The sequence below is a fragment of the Mustela nigripes genome, chromosome 10, assembly GCF_022355385.1.
Source record: "Mustela nigripes isolate SB6536 chromosome 10, MUSNIG.SB6536, whole genome shotgun sequence".
NCBI classification, from domain to species: Eukaryota; Metazoa; Chordata; class Mammalia; order Carnivora; family Mustelidae; genus Mustela; species Mustela nigripes.
Genome location: NC_081566.1, coordinates 43582492 through 43600804, shown reverse-complemented (window position 1 = coordinate 43600804; position 18313 = coordinate 43582492). Strand labels below are relative to the sequence as shown.

Sequence of the window (18313 nt, the reverse complement as noted above, 5' to 3'; positions counted from 1 at the left end):
GCGCCTTTCTCCTGCGCAGCTGAGGTCCCTTCCCACCACCTCCCCCAATGGAAAACTTTCTATTCCTGGGGCTTTTAGCTTGATAAGATAAAAATGCCCCCACCAAACAGGCTGCAGGAAAGAGCCTGCCCCAAGCTTCACTGCTCAGTGCTGCCTGTGAGCCTGAAAATCAATGTCTCCAAAGTTTCAGCAGACAGCAGAAGTGACCGGTTATCTCACACCGTAAGCCCGACCCAGGAGCTCATTAATGGATTTCTTTGGGGACGGCGGATTAATAATGCTTTACCAGCTATATAGGCTCCTGGGGGAATGAGGGGGCTAATTCACATTCTCCCACGCTAAGCCCAGGGGTGGGGAAGAGTGTCGGCTTTCAGCCATCTGGGCTGGGAAGGAGCCGGTGAGCAGAGAGAGGTAAGCAGTGAAAAGGGGGAAGAAAGAGAAAAGAAGAGAAGAACAGAGTCTCTCATAAATAGGATAGAAATGTTCTCTGGCCTCAGAATTGTGCTCACTGGGCATCCCTCAACACTGACTCCCAGAAGCCACCAAGTCCTTAGCGGGGAAGTTCCCAGAAGCCCTGTCACCCAGGCTGAGCTGGGCAACCAGCACCAGACCAGCTGCAAAGCCTTCCAGGAAAGCCACCGGGGATTCCAGAAAAGGAAAGCCAGAGATTCCAGAACTCATCTGCCAACTGCCAGATGAGGCCAGTTTCAGACAAGGGAGGGCCATTTGTCCTGGCCTGCAGAGGACTCAGGTGTGCATAGAAATAAAGGTGCATTTACACATCTATGCTCCAGTCCCCAGGTGTTAGATCCAGAAGTCAACACCTGTGGGTTCCGGTGTGAGCTCTGCTAGACCTCCTGCAACCGCCATCCAGGGTCCACTCCCCTGTGCCTTTGTTTGTCCCCAGGTCACAGAGAACACGGAGCGGCATCTGAGCCAAAGGCCATGTCCTCCGGCCCACTTAGAGAAGTGGCAGAAAAACCCAAGCAACACTCTGTTCCTCTAAACTGGACCGCCATCATCTGCCTTCCTCCTAGGAAATCCGGGTAGAGGGTCCCCCTGTTAGATCACCCACCACGGCTGAGGGCCTCCGTACGTGGTGCAGGAACAATAAAAACTTGTTTGTACTCTTGACAATAAAAGCTCATTGTTCGCAAGTCCTTCATTTAAGACAGAAATGCCCTAAAATGGCACCCTTCCTCAGGCCTGGACATTGGTTCCTTCTCCCTCGTTCTTCCTCAGGGAGACTGGGCTGCCCAGGGCTGCCCTCTACTTTACCCAGCAGCTTCTGCAGAGAAGAGGCTGGTCAAAAAACGATACTTGGAGCCATCAAGCAAGGCTTGGGAGGTCCCCAGAGGTTCTAGAACTCCTGCCTGGGTGAGCCCCGGATGGGGTGGCGTTCCCATTCCCACTCTCAGGGAAGGCAACACGCATGCTAGAGGACTTCTACTAAGAGTCACAGTGAAGGCGGGAAAAGCCCGTCCTGAAGGTCCCCCTTTGGGCTCGGGGATTTACTGATCTCACTTCTCCTTTCTCCCCATCACAGAGCTGTCCTTTGAGAGGTTAAGCCATCGAAGGAGCCAGCAGGAGAGAACGGGCAGACACGGGCGGATGAGCTTTAGGAGGCTCTAGAATCTTCCTTCCTGACCTTGTAAAAGCTGGACAGGTAGAAAACTGTAGGGAGGATCTAGGAGGAGCGTTATCTTGGGGCTGGGGGCTTTATGCGGCGAACTCTCGGAACCCAGCGTCTAAGCACGGACCAGATGACCTGCGTGCTGGGGAGGGAGTCCAGCCAAGGCCCAGCACAACTGGGAGAAACAGCCTTCCCTATCTCAAAAACGGGGGCTACAATACATTCTTACCTTGAAATGCCCCATTCCCATAAGGGGATCTCCAGATCACTCTTGAAAATATTTGTCACCCGAATATGCATTTACGTACCGTTTCTCCATCCCTTTCTCTCACAAATCAAGTGACAGCTGGGATCTGTTGTTCCCTTGGATAGTAAGGGATCGATGAGGGGTTTTGTTTTCCTTTAAATCCTTTCCTCTCTTGCAGAAAAGACACAATGGTTTCAACAGAAACCACAAAACCTCCAGCTTCCATTCAGCTTTGAATGGAAAAAACAGCTTCCTCCAAGTCAGCAAGGCGAGTAAGCAATGACACTCACACGTAAGACTGACCTGGAGAAACAGAGAGGGTCAGAGATAGGAGAAGAGTTGGGGCAGGGGGTTCCCCAGATTCGCGGGTCCCCATGTGGCCACACCACCGCCTGGGATAGGGCCAGAGGTCCGTGAGGCAAACCTCGATTTATATTAAAGCCCCTAACCAGCTGTCCCTTCTGAGGGACAGCTTTTATATTAAAGCCCTTCACCCTAGCTGTCCCTTCTGAGATGCAACCTGATTTTGCTGTGGTTCCTGGTCATGAACTCTGACCCTAGGTCAGGGCAAGGAGGAGGCATGGAACAGGAAAAGACCTCCTACCTGTATTTCCATGCCAACTGTACATACTCCGATCACCAGTGGGGGGGAGGCAGGGCCAGAGAAAGACTCTTTCTTCTTTTAACTTGGGACGTAGAAAAACTTCACCTTTTGTTCAAAGATCTCATGATTTACGCATGCTGAAAATCTATTTAGAAACCACACGCTGGAAACAGCTTACGTGCAGCCAATTGTCGATTATCCAGGCACTGGCTGACCGTCTAGCTGGCACACGGCTCATCGACCCATTGGCTCACCCTCTTTTTTTGTTCTGTACCTCTTTTTATGGACATTTCAGCATTCGTTGGTGGAAGGGGGGCCGACGAAGGAGGAGGACTCAATGAACTTGTGTGTTCGAATGACATTAGCTTATAAGGCAAGATGCTGTGTTGGGTTCTGGTGCTGGTTTTGCTACTTCCCATCTGGGTCATCTTAGAGCAGTCCTTCGCCTCCTTAAATGCTGTGTTTTCTCCCCTGTGAGAGGGCCATGATCCACCAGCTCCAGCCCACTGTGCAAGCCAAGAAAAGGCTTCAGGGGCCCCTGGGTGGCTCAGTCATTAAGCATCTGCCTTTGCCTCAAGTCATCTGGAATCAAACCCCACATCGGGCTCCCTGTTCAGCGGGGAGCCTACTTCTCCCTCTCCCACTGTCCCCTACTTGTGTTCCCACTCTCACGGTCTCTCTCTCTCTCTCTGTCAAATAAATAAATAAAATCTAAAAAAAAAAAAAAAAAGAAAGAAAGAAAGGGCTTCAGATGGGGCCAGGCCACCTCCACTCCCACAATTCTTGTCATTCTCAACTCACTTTGTTTCATGTAAATACTCCCATCCTAGGAGGCTCATGGGACACCAATTTGTATCTACAGCAAACATGAGGATAATTCTTTTCCAGAACCAGCATTCAGTAGAAACAAAACATGAAAGGATTAAAAAGTCAATAAAAGGGGGACAAAATACAAAAGGATTTAAAAAAAAAAAAAACAAGAACCCCAGGGCACCTGGGTGGCTCAGTCAGTTTAGTCTCTGCCTTTGACTCAGGTCATGATCCCAGGGTCCAGAGATCAAGTCCTGCCTCTGGGTCCCTGCTCAGCAGGGAGTCTGCTTCTCCCTGACCTTTAGGTATGACTTCTTAAAGGTCCATGTAAGCCAAGTTTTCATTCTCTAGCAGCCACTGCAGACATCTGGGTAAGACCTGCCCTGCCCTGGAAATGTTTGTTCAAGAAACAGGGAGGGGGAGCCGAAGGTGGGGTGCAGGCCCTCTCTGGCAGAGTAAACATGAGCCAGCCCCGCTGTGGTCACAGCTGAGTGACAGACCCAGCTCCCTGCCTCCCAGTGACAGGCAGGAGTGAACACACCGGACTCTCCAGCACCACCTTCCTACAAACCCCTCGGTACCACGTGAGCTCGAGCTTTTCTCCTTGATGCTCTCCATGAAGTCAAAGCGGTCGGCGTGGGTGGGTAGGAAAATCCTGACGAAAACCTGGGATGTCGTACAGAAACGAGCAGGCACCAGACCCCTCAGTCAGGACAGGAGAGGCTCCACAGGGAGGCCGCGCACCTGGCTCAATGCCGGGACAGATCCCTGCTGTTCTTCCTTCCTGTCCCAAGGGGGCAAAATAGGAAGCCAACATCCCTGCTTGTTCTGTGGGTGCGTCTCTCAAGAACTTTCTCTATGCCAAGAACCACAGGCAGGCAGCAACAGGCCCCACATGAACTCGTCAGCCACTCTAGCCAATGACCACACCACGGAGCGCTCTCGGGGTGCGCTGGGCTCGGCCCAGGTCTCCTCTGCATGGCGTGTGGGGTGCTGCAGAGAGCACCCAAACATCACCTCCGCCCCCAGGCCTGAGTCAAGATAGTCTTAACCTCAGGACGGGGCCCCCACAGCGAGTCCCCCACGAGGATGTGATTCCACTTAAACCAGAGCCCCCGGGAAACAGAGCCCGCTGCCCTGTCTGACATCACCACCTTGGCCTCCTTGCTCAGCTCCCCTCCCAACCCCAAGATTCTGCCCTGAGCATGTGGCGAGAAGCTTGCCAAAGTCTCTTGGAAAAAAAAAACCCACAGATGACTAAATGCCCAGCCATCTCCCCCGTCAGGACTGGTCTTCCCAGCCTCAGCGCCGCCTGCCCTCCCCGACCCAGGCAGCAGAGAGCCGGGACCCAGCCGAGCCGGTGGGTGGTCTGGCGGGCAGAGAGCACCCAGCCCCCAGCCCCCAGCACAGCAGATCTCCGAGTGAGAGGGAAGGCTGGCTGCCGACGGAAGCTTGGCTGGGGCTGGGGGGTACATTCCATTCGCGTGCTCTGCGCACCCACAAATATTCACCTGCCCAAGAATATTCACCTTGTCATCTGAGGAATGCGAACAGGAAGGGCCTCTGATAAGGCCAGAGGAGTATTTACAGCTTCCTCGTCAGCCGTCATAGTACCCTGGGCAGAGCAAGAGTGGCTAGCCGCTCCTTCCATGGGGAAACTGAGGAACAGGCTGGGAGCCGGAGAGGTCTCCACAGAAGAGCCCCTAGGGGCATGATTGCTGACTCAGAAATGCTGGGCATGGCCTGAAGGAGGGAAAGGACCCGACAGCCTGAGCTAGCCCCACGGCCTTCGAAGCCAGCCAGGTTTGCCCCACCTGAGAGGCTCTAACCTCGTCCTGCCCCAGCCCAGTGGACGGGCACTGCTTTCTTGCCCACATAAGCCCTGGGCAGCAGCATCCCTGTGCTCTGACCTCAGGAAGCCATTCCAAGGATGAATGCAGACGCAAGCATGGAAATCCTTTGGGCTCTTCAGGGAAAAGGCACTACTGGCCTGTGAAGAATCCTTCCTGTACTCGGAGGCGGGCTGGGCGCAGCCTGCACCTCCCGCCCCTGTCCTTACACTCTTTCCTGCCCCCCACGAGTGAACACACAGGCAGGGGGCGGTCCTTTCCCTGTCATTCTGGGCCCGGCCTGAGTGACTGATAAACTTGGGAGGGGAGAGAGAGGATCCCAGACCAAAGCCTCAGCTGAGGGCAGATGCCAATTCACTGCCACCTAACAACTCCTCAGGATCAGCAGGCGAACACACACGTTCATTACCAAGTCTAATTAGGCTGGCAGACAAGTGGCATTAATCATTTTTGACTGTACCTGGGATTCAAGCCCCCTTCCCTCCATAATCAGAAAATTTCATGCTCTGATGAAGTGGGGGGACAATTAAGCCCACATTTAAGGCTTTCACTTTCATCTCTCCAGAAGACAGGAAGCAGGGAGAACAGGAAACAAGATACAGCTTGGGGACCTCAGGAGGCCTCCCTCAAAGCATTCCAGATCTGTTCTCTGTCCCCAAATACACACACACACACACACACTCATTCCACTAGGACTCTCTTTTCTAGAAGAAAAACCCCAATTAGAGCCCGGGGCAGAGGGAACTGGAGACGGGGTTCCACTCTCTTTAAAAGCTCAGCGTCCTTTTCCCTAACCTCCCCCAGCCAAACCACGGCCCGTGAGAAGACTTCAAGTCACACACTTCAAAGCTGCTGGGCATACTAGACAAAATACTTTCCAGGTGCCCAAGAGTTCTCGGGTCTGTTGTAGGGTAACTCAGGGTCAATGTCCAGTAACCTCTTCCACAAAGAAATCATGGCAAGAGGGGCCTCCCCAGGATCCCGTGGCTGTTGCATGGGCGGTTCCAGTCTTCACAGAGAGGTGGGCTGAGCCCAGCCATCAATGAAGTAACAAGGCAGAGCTGGGAGTTGGCCAGGGGGGCCCTGTGGGACATCAGTCTCACCCCAGGAAGTCCCCTGTCCCTGAGGTTCATGGAGAGCACCTCCTCTTCACATCATAATTACACATCTATCAAGTAGGGGGTAGGATAAGGAGCCCCAGGGTTCCCATTTCAACCCTATAATTCCAATCCCATAACACCTCAGAGTCCTGAACGAGGGACGACGGCTCTGGAGAAGCCCGTGAGCATTCACTAGCCTCATGCAAGGTGTGTCTAAGCATCCCTCCTTGCCCGTGGAGTTGGACTTCAGTTTCCCCATTTTCCAGACTTTCTCTGGTCTGGGATGGCTCGCGTATCCACAAAACGAGATGAATGGTAAAAGGTCAATTCTGTGCCTTCTATAGAAGAAAGGGTCCAAAACCTCTAACGGGTGTTTCCTGATCGCAAAGCCAAAGGGCAGCAGGTAACTCTGCAGGGTGTTTGCTGCCGGCCCTGCATCCCCGGAGTGCTGGAAGTGGGCCCTCACCACTGCAATTGCCCCCATCCCAAAACACACATGCCCCCACAGAATCTCTCTCTCTCTCTCTGTCTCTCAGTATCTCTCTCTCTCCTCCAGTCCCCACTGGAGTTCTTCCCCTATCTACTAAACACGATTTTTTAATCCTGGCAATTAACATTAACTCTGAACCTCCTGACAGGCGAATCCAGCCTTACCCAGAGTCAGTTACAGACCTGGACATAGGGGTTAGGCTAGGTTGGAAGGTCTTTCACTGCAGAGGCAGGCAGGCAGTGGGAAGACAGCTTTCTAAAATTTTCCTTATTAAAAGTCCATCTGGCTAACATAGCTCCCATCCATTGTCAGCCTCCTGCCCAGACAGAGGTCCTTCCTGTACCATTGACCATCTGCTTGTTTCCAAGAACAGAGAGATTTAGGAGGGAAAACAAGCCACCACCTTCACCAAATGCTACTTACTGACGCTGCTCTGTGCCTGGCACTCTGCTGGAGGCAAGTGATACAAAGACAAGGCGCCAATGTCCCAGTGCTCTCGAAGCCACTGGCATTCATTCAGCAGGGACACTCCTCAGCCACAGGAAGCAGAAGTGTTTCTGGAGGACAATTCAAACCCACTCGTTCTGGGATGCTCACGGCACTCACTTCCCTTCTTAGTTCAGCCACGCAGGGTTTGAGAACTATACTCGCTGCTTGGAAAAGTGACCTCAGAGGTGTCACGAGCCCAGACAAATTGTGACAGCTGTTGGATGGGAGTGGGTAACACTAACATTCATATTACATTGAACGTTCATAACGCCTTTCGCCAGGCACTCTGTTAAACACTTTACATACATTAATTCACTTAATTCTCACATTAACACAGTAAAGCAGGTAATGTTTTTATCCCCACTTTTTTATAACAAGAAGCAGAGCACAGAGAGGCCCAGCATGACACAGAGATTAAGTGGCAGAGTAAGGATTCAAACTCAGGTCTTCTGGTTTCAGTCTGTTCTCTTAATCGCTGTCTGCTGCTGCCTTTTTAAAGTCATATTTCTGAACCTTGCTTTTTTTTTTAAATTTTATTTATTTACTTGACAGACAGAGATCACAAGTAGGCAGAGAGGCAGAGAGAGAGGAGGAAGCAGGCTCCCTGCTGAGCAGAGAGCCCGATGTGGGGCTCGATCCCAGGACCCTGGGATCATGACCTGAGCCGAAAGCAGAGGCTTAACCCACTGAGCCACCCAGGCGCCCTGAACCTTGCTTTTTGAAACAAAGATAAAACACACCAAGCCCATCACGGAATTAGATCTTCAACTTAAAGAAAGATGCTCAGTGATTCTGGCCAGCTGTGTCTCCACCTGCCCGAGGCTCATCTGCACCTCAGAACGTGTCTCAACTGTTCCCATCCAGCCACGGGTCCACATGCAGTTAAATATTAATAATGACAAACACCAGCTCTGCTCCCTCTTTGGCATTCAGATATCCCTGCTTGATGGAGTCCCCAAACGCCTTACTACAGACTAGAATTCCAGTGAACTGGATTTGCCAGGGTTCCAGCACAACCAAATCCAGGACAGTGAGAATAACGCCTCTGTCTGTGTTTAGAGAATCAGTGGATATGGTAAAGGAGACTCGACCCTTGAGAGAGTGACCGTTGCCAAGACATCCACGGGCAAGTTTCATGTGATTCTACTATAAGGTCAGGAGCCTTTATGGAGTGACAGCAGTCCTCCACCCACAACACACGCCTCTCTAAAGGTTGCTCTTTCCTTTTGTCTTAGCACCTAAACGGTGAGTTCTGGTGGTGGAAGGAGCACCACCTCCTTTCCCTCCAATCTTACCCTTCCACTTGACACTGGCTTAGAATGTGAACTTTCCTGCCCTGAAGCTAGGAGGCACCCTGCCCAACCTCTGCTGTGAACTGGGGCCCGGGGGGGGGGGGGCACAAAGTAGGGTTTTCCTGATAGGGAAGTGGCTGCTGCAGTCAGATGGGAGCCCCCGGCCTTTGGGCAAGGGGGAAGGGCCTTTGCTGACAGATACAACCCACACACCATTTCCAGAGAGGCTTGTTAGGGGCTCTGCCCTCCTCTGTGCTTTGTACTTCAGATATTTAAACTATCTCTATAAACACATAAACACATGGATGTAGATATCCTCCACCAAACATCGCAACCACAAATATGGGGGTGGGGAGAAGGCACCCCTTAAAGAAATACACACACCTGAAAATAACCCCAACCTCCAAAAAGACTGCAAATTTGCTCAGTAAGTCTACACCCTGGGTGTCTAGTGGTCCACAGTCCAGCTTTGAGAAGAGTCTGACTCTGAAGGAGGCTGGAGAGGCCTGAGAGCTCTGGGGAGGAAAGTACTGGACAGGAAGTTGGGGAATTTTAAAGCCTGAGGACTGGTGCAGTAACCCAGGAGGAGGAGGAGGAGGAGATGGAGGGGGAAGAGGAGGAGGGGGGGAGACAGGGCATTGCCAAATATTTAGAGCAGAGTCCAAAGGTTTGAGGGTCAGAGGTGAAAGGCAACGGGGGCGGGGCACAGGCCCAGGGTGACCTCAAGCTCACGTCAACCTTACAGTCCACTTCCATTCAAAGGCTAACCAGGACTCTTTCTTGTCCCATCAGTGTGCCCTAAAGGAGAGGCGTACCACAGGGGGGCATGTGCCAAGGGCCTGTACCACCAGCGACAAACAAGCCATATTCCCATTAACGCTAATAAGCAGGGGTCAAATGGCCATATCAATACCAGTCTCATGACCCACTGTCAAGAAGCTTCAACAAAAGCAAGAGAGTGCGTGAGAGACAACGGAATGACCTTGCCACGGTGGTCATCATCCCCAGCCTGAGTGTGTGTGTGTGTGTGTGTGTGTGCGCGCGCGTGTGCGTGTGTGTGTGGGGGCGAGGTATGCACCTGTCAGGGAAAGGGGTATTTGTTAAACACAGCACCACCATACCCGGGCGGTAGGTAGTCACTAAAGCATACCCGCCAGGGGGCTAAGAGCAGAGTCTCCCGGGCCTGTCTCCCTTGGCTGAAGTGGAGAAGGGCAATGCCAGTCCCCCGCGCCAGCTCCGTGGCAGCCCCCGGGCTCGGACTGCGGGCCTCCCGCGCGCCCCTCCCCTGCCCTGCCCCTCACACTCACTAGCGCAGCGCAGCGCCTGCCGCAGCACCTCTCGTCCGCACAGGTCGCACCAGCCCCGGCCGCTCCGCAGCGCCAGGTCGGCGAAGCTGTGACCCTCGCCTCGCTCCACCGGGACGCGGGGATCCTGCGGCTGCTCGAAGATGCTCCGCACGTCGCGGGGCCGGGGCGCCCCAGGCCGCCGCCTTAGTCTCTGCTGCAGACCAGGCCGGAGAGGGCGAGCGGGTCGGGAGGCCCGCGGTTGGGACTCCGGGTCCCCCCGGGCCGCCCTCCGGGCGCCGCGCCCCTCATGCGCCCCGGGCGCGGTGGAGAGGGGCGCGGGGGCGCAGCGGCGCGAGGAGCGGCCGGGGGGCGGCGGCGGCTCGGGGCCGCTCAGGCTCTGCAGATAGCGCGGCGGTTCCGGGTCCAGGAGCAGCCGGTAGGGACGCTGCCCGATGGCCGGGGACGCCATGGTCATGCCGGCCGAGCGCGGCGGCTCGCAGCAGTGGCGCGGCTCCCGAGTCAGCCTCGAGAGAAGGGCGGCCCCGCACGAGCGCGCCTTTAAAGGGACCGCAGCTGCAGGCGGGGCGAGGCGGGCGGGGGCGGGGAGACCGGCGCGCTGCAGGAAGGCGCCTGGGGGAACTACCGATCCGCCAAGCGGCGGGGAGCCGGGGCGAGCGCGGGTTTCGGGGTGTCTGCGAGAAGCAGACCCGACGACTGGGGCAGCTCAAGAGGAGTTGCTGTCGGGACCGTCAGCCTTCAGCCCTGCCTCCTTCGCTCTCCCACCACCTCCATCACTAGGTCCCCGCCTCCACCGCACCCCCGCACCCCAACACGCCCAGGTGAGGGAGCGGGCGGCAGGGAAGGGCTTGGGAACTAGCTGGGGATGGGTCTATGGAGAGGTCCCCGGGCCAGGTGTCCGCGCGCCCCCCTCCCGCTTCTCCTGCCCACGGGAGGGTGTGCGCCCTGGCGCCCCTTCGCCGCCGCCTCCAGGCCAGCGGGCCGGGCGTGGGTCGGGCAGGCCTGGCCGGCGCTCCCGCTCCCGCAGCAGCGCGGAGTCGCGTGACTCCTAGGGACGCGCGACGGGGGACGCTTCCGAGGCTGACCGCGGGAAGCCGCCTCCGCGGCCGGCTAGGCTGTCAGCCTGCGACTTTCACTCTTGCTGGATTTCCCCTCCCTGGGCGGCCCTGCCTGGTAAGATATTCCTTTCCCGGAAAACGGGGGTTACATGATCCTGGGCCCTGGATCGTGAGAGCGCTCCTTCGCCCCGTGGCTTGGGACAGCTTGCCTTCCCAAGTCAAACCTGCCTTTTCCCATGGCTGCTCCAGGAACCACTGTGGAAACGCCAGCCCCGAAAGCCCCACGCTGCCTTAGGGACGGACAGCTCAGTTGTGACGGACTCCTTCAGCAGAACCAGAGCCGGCTTCATAACTTCCATTTGAATGCTCTGATTTCACCATCTTGAAAGTCTTAATAATTTTTGAATTATTATTCAAACATTAATAACATTTCAATAATTTCCAGCATTTTTTCTTTACACTGGGTCCCACAAATTACGTAGCAGGTCCTGATCGTCTCACGTGGGCGGAGAACAGGACTGCTGTGTCTTTAAACAGGACAGCTGCATGATCCGGGGCCCTCTCCAGCCTCTACAGTTGTTTGCTTGTTTGTTTTTGTTTGGTTTTTGTTGTTGTTTTTTGGGGTTTTGTGGGGGGGTTTTTTGCCTGTAAATTAGTTTGGGGCTGGGAAGACAAGCCCCAAATGATCACGGGTGATCACGGACTATCCTTTTACAACTTGGGGTTCAGTTTGGTTGATTTAACAGAGGTCGCCAGCCACCAACTTTGGAAATAAGCTAAATTCCTCTCCACCTGAGACGCATCCTCTTCTTCCCAGGCCAGGGATGGGACTCCCCCTAGTGTCTGGCAGGGGAATCTCCACTTTTGCTTTTTCTTTCACCTTGGGGATAATTTTTAGGTAATTCCTGAAATTTCAAGAGTCAAGTGCTCAGGGAATTCCCAGACCGCTTGGGTCCATGGCTTTTCCTCCGTGGTGGCGGCAGTCAGAGAGTGGTCCTCATTTGTAGTGGAGGACATGTGCTGGGTCCCCGGGTCTCACCAGAGGCTGGAGCTTCTCACCTGAGGAGGTGATTTCCAGGCACAAGGGAAAAGAGCCAACCTCACAGTGTTCCAGAGCAGAAGGAACTGAGATGAGGGAGGGTGCACGATGAACCACCCCTTTTACTCCCCTCCCCCACCTTTCTGCTTCTCCCTCTGAACCTTGCTTTCCCTCTCATCAGTGGTTTCCAACTTTGGCGGGCAATCCGCTGGAGGGCTTGTTAAATCCCAAATTACTGGCTCCACGGCCAGAGTTTCTGAGTCAGTAGGAGTTTAGGGCTGAGGTTTGAGATGTTGCATTTTTTTTTTTTTTTTTAGATTTTATTTATTTATTTGACAGAGAGAAATCACAAGTAGACGGAGAGGCAGGCAGAGAGAGAGAGGGAAGCAGGCTCCCTGCCGAGCAGAGAGCCCGATGTGGGACTCGATCCCAGGACCCTGAGATCATGACCTGAGCCGAAGGCAGCGGCTTAACCCACTGAGCCACCCAGGCGCCCTGAGATGTTGCATTTTTAACAGATTTCCAAGTGGTGTTGCTGCTGCTACCTTGTGCCCAAGGAGCCCACTACTCTAGATCTAAGGTGGTGATAAGGTGGGCTTCACCATTTTCCCCCCATGGGGCAGATGAGCTTCAGTGGACACTTTGAGAAAAACTCATTAGGAGGGGAGTTTGCGATCCCTGAATGCCTTCTGCTGCATGTTCATGCAGGAAAGTACGGTTTGCCTTTTTGGTCTCTTATTCCCACCTCTTCCACTTTTTTTCTGCAAACAGCTTTCTCGGGGCTGTTGCAGAAACCTGCCTCGCATATAAAGATCTGCTTGTACCCACCCCTCTGTTATCCATCCATCACCACAGGCTTGAGGCTCATTGGAGGAGATCACTGCCTCCCAGGAGGCGGGGAGCTGGGTGGGGTCCAGGGTGTGGACCCAGCCTGAGCTCTGGGTGACAGCTTGGTGTGGCAAGAAGAAAAGACCTGGCAATGAGCACATCACTGAAAGGCCAGTTCTGAAATGCCATTTGTGAAATAATTACCAACAATTGCCATCTCTGTCCTCTGTTCCTCTCCTTGCCCCCCGCAAGCATGAGTTTGGGCAGCCCAGCCCAGATCCCCCCGATAGAGAGTCTTATGGAATGAGTGTCTCCTTGAGCCCTGGGAAACTGAGGACCATCTAGAACAACCAGATGTAAACCCCCTCCCAGTTGCCTGAGCTGCACAGAAAAACTGACTTTCCCTTCCTGCTATAGCTCTGATATGAAGGAATGGGGGTGGCTGCTCTCAGCCAGGAATGGTGGAGGAGATTGTGCCCGGCCAAAGCCCTACACTTGGCTTCTGGGATGGGAATGGAGATGAAGAGGGAGATAATGTAAGTTCATGTAACCAACCCAAAAAGTTTATCAAGTTTATCTTAAGGTTCATGTGCCTGAGCCAAGAAATTGAGGTCGGGAGAGGTAGTTGCCACCCCTGACCCCCAACAGGAGGCTCCTTGCGTCCTCTGATACCATCTTTCCCAGCCCAGTCCCCTTCTTCCCTGAAGGAGCAGCCCCTCCCACAACACACACACACACACACACACACACACACACACACACACACACACAGTGTCTCTCTCTCTCTCTCTCTCTCTCTCTCTCTCTCACAAGTCAGTCCTCCTTCCCCAGAGAGGAAGTACTAAATAAACTCCAGTCTCACTGGAGGGTCAGGACGATGCCTGGCGTCGTGGAGAGTTGATGCTTGAGCTTCAGAATTGTTTGGACGCTCTTTGGTCAGGCAGGCCAGCAGGGAAAGACCACAACATCTGCCGAGACACCTCCACTGGCAGATTTTCCCATGTTCGCACATCCTTTTGGCTCCTAGCCATCGACTTTTTTTCTGTGTGTGACTCACTCCCCGAGGAGTAGGTGTGCTGTTTTTATTTTGGACCAAGGGGAAGGATTATGACAGTCGTTTGAGTGTGTGGTCAGTGTGTGAGGTCACTTCAGATGTGGTCCAGAGCGTGCTGGTTCCTCCATGGGGGGAGGGGGCTGGCAAGCCGTGTCAGGGCTGTCCCCCCCTCCCCCAACCACCACCGCTGAGCTTCCCAGTAGGAAGGAAAGGGGAAGGACAGAATGCATCCTGACTTTCTGAAGGGGAAGTTTTTGGTTTTGTTTGGCTTTGAGGCATCTGAAGCCGCTGAAATCCCCAAAGCATGTAGGGGACCTCCCAGTGATTCTGAAAGACTAGCTGTTTGCATGGGCTGGCCGGGCCAGTCAGGACAGGTTAGGTTATGCTGCAGTAATAAACAGCCTGCAAACCTCACTGCCTTTAAACCAGAAACTTCTTTCTCACTCCTATGACATGTCCTCTGCCAGCTGGCAGGGAGGCTCTTCCCCAAAGCCACTCAGGGCCCCGTGCTGATGGAGCGGCCACCACATCTCACGTTGCCAGCCTTGGGGCCGGAGGGAAGCCAAGAGACCCCGGAGGCTCCTATGCATTGAGCCAGCCCCACAAGGGGAGCAAGAAGCGCAATGCCGTCCTGTGCTCAGAATGGGGAAAGAGCTGAAGTATCTGGCAAACAGCACCGAAGGCAAAGCTTCAGGGGCACAGAGCAGTTCTTCACTTAAACAAGTAGCTAAGTGACCGAGCGCTGCTGTCGGTGCTAAAGGTCCAGGAGCGAAATGGACATGTTCCTGAAGCTTCCATTTGGTGGGAGAGCCAGATTATAACCGTGCAGACATAATGTTGGTAATGTCGGGTCCTGAGTACTTTAGAGTAAAAAGTAAAGCACGTTAAGAGGACAGAAAAAGGCAGGGACAACTCTTAGGTTCGAGGGCCAGGAGAGACCCCTCTGCGGAGCAGACCCGAATGGAGGAAGCCCTGCGTCTGCCTGAGCAAGGGCGGGACAGGCTAAGGCAACAACAGCCCCGAACTTTCCGGTACCTTAAGAACAGGAGTTTGTTCCAAATATGTATCCCCAGACTTCACTTGCAGAGATCCAAGAAATCTGGGTACTGGCTGTGTTTTCTAGGAGTTGAATAAAGTGCCTCACCGACCCCACTCTGAAAACTGGAGCAGGGGGGTAGCTGGGATCGTGCGCCCTGATGTAGACATCTGAGGGGAAATGCTCTCACCCTTGTTGAGCGCAGGGTTCAAGCTTGGCCCTCGACTTCCTTCCCTCGTTGGGCAGCCTGTTGGACCCAGCGCTCAACCCCCCACGGAAGTGGGGAGTCACGGGGTCCAAGTAATGGGGATTAGTAACACCTTCTGTTGCTGGACTGTGAGCTGGGACCATAATAAAATATTGTTGGAGAATTAAAATGTTTGTAAAAGTCTCTCATCAAATGCTATGTATTATACATATTTACTCAAAAAATATGCATCCAGGGCTTACCATGGGCTGGCACTTTGGGCTTGATTGACTTGCTCTCCAGGCAGCTCTGTGAAATGGCTGGCATTCCCATTTTACAGGTAAGAAAACTGAGGCTCAGAGAAGTCATGTGACCAGCCCCAAAAGGTGTCATGGTCTGGACTCAAACGCATGATTTTGGCCTTGCCCGACCCAGCTGGTATGGTATAAAGGGCCGTGTTTAAACATCTCCGATCTCACTTTGCAGATGGAGTTTAAAGAATCAGCAAAATACTTCCCCATTTTTCTTTCCCTGTTGAAATCCTGTTCAACCTTCGAGGTCCAACCCAAATGCCATGGAGCTTTGGCAGAGTTGCCCAGACCCGACCCCTCACTCTTTCTTCTGGGTCCCTCCAAGTCGCTTGTGTCTCTAACCCTCACATCATCCTGATGTGAGTCACAGTTACGTTGTACATTTTGCCTTCCCCACTTGGGTCTTGCTGGCCTCTCTGATCACACAATCCAGGGAAAGTAAGAGGTGCTCGTTCAGTGTTGAATAAAATGAATTCAGCTGTCAGCTCCCACCGGTACCTGATTCCGAACTCATCTCTTAACACCCTTTAGGCCATGGCCCCTGCAGGGTGAGGAGACCAGGAATTGCCTGGCCCGATGAGAACGGAAGGCACCCAGTGACCTGCTAGAGCTGGGTGGCCGTGGTGGTGTCGGGAACTCTAAGACTCACGTGCATCCTCCCAAGTTGATGGTCACTGGGGTGGATTTCTGGCCTCCTGGGCCACGGGTGAAGGTTGGTAGGATCCCATCCCCACTTCAGGTGTTGGGTTTTCTCTTGGTCACCGAGTGCTCGTGCTCCCACGGGGAACAGGTAGGTAGGTCCTTGACAGTACTTAGGACAGGAGGACAAACGAGGGTGGGGATTCAGTAGAGATGTGAGGGCTCCTGGAAAGGTGTCCCCATGCCGGGTGGGGGGTGGGGGTGTTGGCCAGGATTCAGTGGTGCCTCCCCCGTCCGCCTCTCAATTACAGAATTTTTCCATCCCAAGTCACTCCGCCAGGCTTATGATAAGCCCGGGGGTGCGTACGTTTCTTCTTTCCATGTGGAAAAACTCAGCTGTTCCAGGCGGATTTGTCAGCAGCTTTTCCCCCTCCGCCAGAGGGGAGGCTCCAAGCCACAGCCACTTACATTCCAGCACTAAGCCTGCTCGGGGGCCCATCACTGTGGCGGGAAGCCAGGGACCGGGGCTGGGACAGACCAGTACGAGCATAGTGGCCTGGGTGGCCTTCCAGGCTAGCCCTGCTCTCACCGCAGTACCCCCATGCCCGCACACGCCCCACCCCATTCCTTCGGGGTCTCTATCTGGTTCCCCTCATTTCTGTCCCCTCCCCCCCATGCTCCTCCTCCTTTTCCATCTCTTTGTCACTCCATTCCTCTCCGTCCTCTCTCCCGCCCCCCTCCTGTCCTCAGTCCCATCCCGCGTCTCCCACCCACCACACACACGCCATGTCTCTCTGCAAACGGGCAGGGAAAGGACTCAACTGCTTAAAGGAGCTCCCCAAGGGAAAAAATCGGAAGTAGCCTCGGATTATTTCCCTTGGAAGCTCCTTCAAGCAGTTGAGTGCCCCCCCAACCCCCCCCCCCAACCCCCCTGCCCTTGGTGCCACTTGCCTAAAGGTTCTCTGCAAGGAAAAGGGAAAAGAAGCCGGGAATGCCATCCTGGGCAAAATCCCTGAGGCAGCTCGGAAGTGAACCCCGAAGGGCTCCTTGTGGAAACCCTCGCAGGCCCCCCGCTCAAGTGAGGCAGCCCCGTGACAGCAAATGGTGGGGTGCGGTGGGAGAGCAGTCGGGCCCTTGTGGGGGTCTCTGCTGTCCCCTAGCCTGGCTCCCTTGGCCTCAGCGGTCAGCTGGGGAAGGAGGTGGGGGGGGGGCATTTAGTCAGGTGTCTACTGCCTCCTGCCCTTTGTGAGGGCCGTTCACGTGTCCTCTGCAGGGGGTTTGCACACTCTGCCTCAGGGTTCGCCAGCATTAGCTTGTGCGAGAATCACCGGGAAGCTCATCAACAATGCGGGTTCCTGGGCCACACCCCGGGCTGACTGGAATCCTGTGGGTGGGTCCCAGAAGCTCTGTTTTGAACCAGGACAGCCTCTAAAGAGGACAGCGAGGAGCTCCTGAGAGAGACCGTCGGCCCCGCGGCGCCAGGGCACGGAGGGAGGTACCAGGCGGCCTGCCCTTCTTGCGTGGGGAGCTGGGACGCGCCCCCATGTCCTCCTAGGGAGGCCCATTTTTAACCGGCCCAGCCTGTTTTAAGAGGATGCTCTGCGTGAATCTGAAGGCCGTGTGGGTCCTTCCCAGACCTGAGTGACAGAACTGAGCCACTGCCTGGCCAGGCCCAGTGAGACAAGAGAATCTGTATCTTGACCCTTCCCCTGCTCAGGGGCCTCACAGCCATGTGAGGTCAGGGCAGGCAGAATGTGCCGACAACTCCCATGGTGTTTCAGGCCCCGTGTGGAAATACCTGACCTATTCCTAAGGGTCCCTTGGACGGCCATCACCACCCTTTCTCAGCCCAGGAGACCGACACGCAGTGTTTCAACACACCCTCCACTGAAGAGTCCGGTCTTTAAAATCCCAGTTGGACTTGACATCAACCTGCACCTGTGGTTCCCTGAGACAAAGCGCGAGCTCCTTATCGTGGCCCACAAGGACCTTTTGGGTCTGGCTTCTCCCTTTCCTCAACCCTGACTTCCCACGGAGCTTCCTCTCAGGGACACACATACCTACAGTTCCTTCCACGCCACGGCCTGTGCTGTCCCCACTGCCAGGGATGCCTGCCGTGCCTTCTTTGCTAGGTAATTGCGCGGAGGCCGCACCCCGGAGCCTACGTGTCCCCAAGTCCTTCCCTGACACCCTCCCAGGCTGACCTCAGCACAGCCCCGTGAGACAGGGAGGTCACGCTGCTGTTGAGCCGTGCGTCGCTGGCCCGGCCCTCTCCTCATGACACTGAACTGCCCCCCTCCCACCTCCCAGTGAGCTCCTGGCGGGGGGCAGACAAGCCATAG

The 18313-nt window shown here is 54.7% G+C and overlaps 1 protein-coding gene across 1 annotated transcript in view; it reads right to left on the bottom strand.

The window, feature by feature from the left end:
• Positions 1-10371, bottom strand: part of RASSF5 (Ras association domain family member 5) — a 65651-nt gene extending 55280 nt beyond the window's left edge. The window contains exon 1 of the mRNA XM_059413290.1: positions 9823-10371. Within this exon, the coding sequence (XP_059269273.1) occupies positions 9823-10276 (454 nt within the window). The 5' untranslated portion in view covers positions 10277-10371. The remainder of the gene's footprint in view (positions 1-9822) is intronic.
• Between the last annotated feature and the right edge of the window lie 7942 nt (positions 10372-18313).